Source organism: Schistocerca americana, chromosome 5, assembly GCF_021461395.2.
Source record: "Schistocerca americana isolate TAMUIC-IGC-003095 chromosome 5, iqSchAmer2.1, whole genome shotgun sequence".
Taxonomy (NCBI): domain Eukaryota; kingdom Metazoa; phylum Arthropoda; class Insecta; order Orthoptera; family Acrididae; genus Schistocerca; species Schistocerca americana.
In genome coordinates, this window is record NC_060123.1 from 635,327,006 (window position 1) to 635,333,005 (window position 6,000).

Genomic DNA, 6,000 nt, shown 5'->3' on the forward strand with positions numbered 1-6,000 from the left:
TCACACAGGAATTCCAAACTGCATCAGGATCCACTGAAAGTACTATGCCAGTTAGGCGGGAGGTGAGAAAACGTGGATTTCATGGTCGGATGGCTGCTCATAAGCCGTACATGACGCCAGTAAATGCCAAATGACGCCTCGCTTGGTGTAGGGAGCGTAAAAGTTGGACGATTGAACAGTGTACAAACGTTATGTGAAGTGATGAATCACGGTACACAATGTGGCGATCCCATGGTAGGGTGTGGGTATGAAGAATGCCCGGTGAACGTCATCTGCCAGCGTGTGTAGTGCCAGCGGTAAAATTCGGAGGCAGTGGTGTTATGGTGTGGTCGTGTTTTTCATGGAGGCATTGAGGGGGCTCTCACCCTTTGTTGTTTTGCGTGGCACTATCACAGCACAGGCCTACTAAGCACCCTCTTGCTTCCCACTGTTGAAGAGCAATTCGGGGATGGCGATTGTATCTTTCAACACGATAGAACACCCATTCATAACGCATGACAATAACATCCCTGTATTGAACTGGCCTGCACAGAGTCCTGATCTGAATCTTTTGGGGTGTCTTGGAACGCCTTCTTCGTGCCAGACCTCACCGACCGATTTTGATATCTGTCGTCAGTACAGCGCTCCGTGAAGAATGGGCTGCCATTCCCCAAGAAACCTTCCGGCATCTGACTGAACGTATGCCTGAGCAAGTGGAAGCTGTCATCAAGGCTTAAGGTCGACCAACACCACGTTGAATTCCAGCATTACCGATGGAGGGCGCCACGGATACTTTTGATATCATAGTGTATGCAGTATACAGGGATAAGTGCAATCATACTGCACTCTCTGCCGCCGAAACCATACGCTGCAGCGCTTAATATATGCGTAGTTTTACACATATAGGATGGGTCGGGACTAAAAGCAAACCTGGTATTTAGGTCAGCAGCATAATTTCGATATTCCATGCCGAATGCCAGCTCTACTTCCGGTTTGCATTACTGACCCATGCTCTAAGTCTGACGTCTAGTGATCTGCTGGGAGGCACGCAACTTCATGTAGGAATAATTCCAACCGAAGACACTAGCAGAATACAACATGCCAATACTGCCAGAGCTGACCACTTCTTTCATCGCGTCGCGGTGAAGAAACATAAAATTATGTCGTTTCGGTGTGGATGAGGCAGTCAGTGTAACACTTAAAATAACGTTCGCAGTTATTTGTTGGATAGTCACTGCCTTGCCTACAAGTTTACACCCTCTTCAGCTCCATGCAGCACCAAGAGCAATCTCTTGATGTCTCAGCACATGTTATGTCATCCTGTCCCTCCTTATAGCCAGTGTTTTCCATACATTCCACTCCTCACTGATTCTGGAGAGAAATCATTCCCTTATTAAATTCCTTAATTTTGGTTTTCTTCAGGGTGGAACATTGATCGTGACCGGGCCAAATATCTCATGAAATAAGCGTCAAACGAAAAAACTACAAAGAACGAAACTTATCTAGCTTGAAGGAGGAAACCAGATGGCGCTGTTGTTGGCCCGCTATATGGCACTGCCATAGGTCAAACGGATATCAACTGTGCTTTTATAAATAGGAACCCCCATTTTTATTACATATTCGTCTAGTACGAAAAGAAATATGAATGTTTTAGTTGGACCACTTTTTTCGCTTTGTGACAGATGGCGCTATAATAGTCAGAAACATATGGCTCACAATTTTAGACGAACAGTTGGTAACAGGTAGGTTTTTTAAATTAAAATACAGAACGTAGGCACGTTTGAACATTTTATTTCAGTTGCTCCAATGTGATACATGTACCTTTGTGAACTTATCATTTCTGAGAACGCATGCTGTTACAGCGTGATTACCTGTAAATACCACATTAATGCAATAAATGCTCAAAATGATGTCTGTCAACCTCAGTACATTTGGCGATACGTGTAACGACATTCCTCTCAACAGCGAGTAGTTCGCCTTCTGTAATGTTCGCACATGCATTGACAATGCGCTGACGCATGTTGTCAGACGTTGTCAGTGAATCATGATAGCAAATATCCTTCAACTTTCCCCACAGAAAGATATCCGGAGACGTCAGATCCGGTGAACGTGCGGGCCATGGTATGGTGCTTCGACGACCAATCCACCTGTCATGAAACATGCTTTTCAATACCGCTTCAACCGCAAGCGAGCTATGTGCCAGACATCCATCATATTACATCGCCATTCTGTCATGCAGCGAAACATCTTGTAGAAACATCGGTAGAACATTACGTAGGAAATCAGCATACATTGCACCACATTGCCATCGATAAAATGGGGGCCAATTATCCTTCGTCCCATAATGTCGCACCATACATTAACCCGCCAAGGTCGCTGATGTTCCACTTGTCGCAGACATCGTGGATTTTCCGTTGCCCAATAGTGCATATTATGCCGGTTGACGTTACCGCTGTTGGTGAATGACGCTTCGTCGCTAAATAGAACGCGTGCAAAAAATCTGTCATCGTACCGTAATTTCTCTTGTGCACAATGGCTGAACTGTACACGACGTTCAAAGTCGTCGCCATGCAATTCCTGGTGCTTAGAAATATGGTACGGGTGCAATCGATGTTGATGTAGCATTCTCAACACCGACGTCTTTTAGATTCCCAATTGTAGCGCAATTTGTCTGCTACTGATGTGCGGTTTAGCCGCAACAGGAACTAAAACACCTACTTGTGCATCATCATTTGCTGCAGGTCGTGGTTGACGTTTCACATGTGGCTGAACACTTCCTGTTTCCTTAAATAACGTAACTATCCGGCGAACGGTCCGGACACTTGGATGATGTCGTCCGGGATACCGAGGAGCATACATAGCACACGCCCGTTGGGCATATTGATCACAATAGCCATACATCAACACAATATAGACCTTTTCCGCAGTTGGTAAACGGTCTATTTTAACAACGGTAATGGATCACGAAGGAAATACCGGCCTCACTGGCGGAACGTTACGTGATACCACGTGCTTATGCGTTTGTGACCATTACAGCGCCATCTATCACAAAGCGAAAAAAGTGGTGCAACTAAAACATTCATATTTCTTTACGTACTACACGAATATGTAATAAAAAATGGGGGTTCCTATTTTAAAAAAACGCAGTTGACATCCGTTTGACCTATGGAAGCGCCATCTAGCGGGCCAACCATAGCGCCATCTGCTTTCTCCCTTCAAGCTAGACGAGTTTTGTTCTTTGTAGTTTTTTCGTTTGATGCTTATTTCGTGAGATATTTGGGCTGGTCACTATCAATGGGCCACCCTGTATATCCGCAACTGCTACTAAATATCATGTATTTCTAACAGTTGTAGTTGCCGCAGTGCCTGTTCGTTCGGACATACATGCATGTGTGATGCAAAATTGCATCCTCATTCGGGAGAACACAGACACTGCAATGTCATACAAAACTTTCTAACGAAGCTACTGCCAGGTCCCGGCTCCATTGTAACTGCTTTTGTTCCGAGAGCGACCTCTTAAGTTTACGTATAAGTACTTGAATTTCAAAAGCAATAAATTTTTGAACAGATTATTAACAGAAGAGGCAATTAAATGACCTGTCCTGTCACGGTCACCAAAATAACTGTTAACTGTAAGATACAGGGTGTCCGAAAAGTCTTTCACTGATTACATAATTTGATAACTCAGGTTAGAAGTAAGGTACAAATATGAAACTGGTGTCTATTTGTTTACAAACTATCAAAGTTTTTTTCACACAACAGTGAACTTCCACATGAGCAGCCTTGGTAGCACGTAGCACATCTAGGCGATATTCAATTTCCGTCCACACATTAGCCAACAGCACTGGAGGGATCGATTCAACGACTGTGATTACCCGTTGCCGCAGGGTTTCAAGATCTGGTACACGTGTTTGGTAGACCTCGTCCTTGACATAACCCCATAAAAAGAAGCCTAATAGGGTTATGTCAGGAGAGCGTGGAGGCCAAACTGTTGGTCCATCACGACCAATCCATCGCCCAGGAAAGGTCATATCGAGATAGGCACGGACGTCCAAACCCCGATGAGGCAGTGCACCGTCTTGCTGAAACAAGACATCGGGGTGATACTGAAGCAGCTGAGGAACAGCATACAGTTGCAACATGTCCAGATACACTGCAGATCTGATGGTAGCCTCAGCGAAGAAGAATGGCCCGATAATTCGATCGTACAATAGGGCGCACCAAACTTTCATCTTTGGACTGCCTCTGGTGCACTCCATGACCTCGCCAGGAGGGTTGTGAACCCCAAGTGCACACATTATGGCGATTTACTACTCCACTGGCAAAAAAAGGTCGCTTCGTCGGGAAAGGCAATTCGTCTGAGATGACCATCATCGTCCTCAATACGTGATACATTTCGACATCAAAGTCATATCGACGTGCACAGTCACTGGGCAACAAGGCCTGAACGATTTGCACTTTGTATGCACGAAACAATAAACGTTTGTGTAAAATGTCATGGAGAGAGCTTTTTGGCGTCTGTAATTCACGTGAGGCCCTGAGCACCGATTTCTTCGGACTTCGCAGAAAAGACTGCCTTACAGCTTCCACCCTGTCTGCTGAGGTTCTTAGTCGACCAGACCTCGGAAGGTCAGCAACCGATCCTGTGTTCTTGAACTTCTCCTACTAGGCTTTAATGTTCTTGACGTCAGGTGGATTCCTTCCAAATGTTATCTGCAAGTGTCTCTGCACTGTGGTTTGTGATCGTGTCTCATGGTACCACCCACAGGACACACTGTGCCTTCTCCTGATCGGTTAACATGGCTTCTTAGGCACTGCACCTCATCCACTACTTACGTACTGCGAACCTAAAACAGAAATAAGACTTTGATAGTTGTAAGCAATTCGATACATGTTTCGTATTTGTATCTTACTTCCAGCCTGAGTTATCAATTTATGTAATCAGGGAAAGTCTTTTCAGACACCCTTTATGACCGAACTGCCATGAAAAAAGGAAAACTAGGCACGCAGAGCGGGCTGTTCGCTTACCGCAGGTACGGCGTGCCGCGGCAGCGCCTGCGGCCCACCCCCAACTACTACTCGGCGCGCGGTCCTGCCCCCGGCCAGAAGTCCGGCCGCCGGAGGCCACCGGCCTACCAGCGCGGCCAGCTGCGCAAGCTGTGCATCGAGTACGGCGGCTTCAAGCCTCCCATCGTGCCCTCGCAGCAGATCGACGACGACGACGCGCTCGACGTGGCCGCGTCGTCCGCTGCCGCCGCCGCCGCCGCAGCCGCCTCCGGCGCCAAGGAGTGACCTGGCGGGGTCTGCAGCTGAGGGGCGGCGCGGGCCGCCGCGACAGACCGACTGACCAATCGCGGAAACCGTCACCGCCGTGGCTGCGAGTCGTGCAGTGTTTCGGCTGCAGCGTGAGAGACACGCTACATACCGCTGGTTCACACTAGCCAGTTCATTAAATCCAGTCGCCTGTGACTCAGTGGCCAAATGTTCCCCAACACACTTATTTATCCCAGTGGCTCGGCGAAATTATTTGTTTAACTTTCGATTCAGAAATTATCATGCGTGTGCTTCCCTCCGTTAAACAGGATGGGCAAAATATAGCTGAGGTGCAAAGTATTTCGTGTACCAACAAAACTTACTTATATCATCCACTTACTGAGTGGCTGATATAACTTGGGTTGCCTACCTTAAGGTGCATAAAATGTTTTCTGGCCCAGCTTTTCTTTCTCCCCCGCCCCCCATCTGTAATCAAGTGCCATCCTGTCTGGTGATATTTTCTTGGCACATGTTGCAGTATAAGATAACCTTTCCGATATCTTTCATTATTTGATTATACGAGTAGTTTTGACTTTGTCCTACCGATCGTTATCTATAACTGTAAATCGTCGTTATCACTGAAATTCATTTCTTTTCGTTGGGATGGCTAAACAGGAAAGTGGTTATTTATTGCTCCAAACAGCTTACTCTATACTCATCACATGCAATGAATATATGGATGGTAAATATACATAAATAAGGTGCCAG

At 46.4% G+C, this 6,000-nt stretch overlaps 1 protein-coding gene across 1 annotated transcript in view; it reads left to right on the plus strand.

Annotated features, from left to right (window-relative positions):
- LOC124616599 overlaps positions 1 to 5,420 on the plus strand; it is a 251,901-nt gene extending 246,481 nt beyond the window's left edge. Inside the window, exons 6-7 of the mRNA XM_047144919.1 lie at positions 5,013 to 5,214; positions 5,289 to 5,420. Of these exons, the coding sequence (XP_047000875.1) occupies positions 5,013 to 5,214; positions 5,289 to 5,420 (334 nt within the window). The remainder of the gene's footprint in view (positions 1 to 5,012; positions 5,215 to 5,288) is intronic.
- Positions 5,421 to 6,000: the final 580 nt, after the last annotated feature.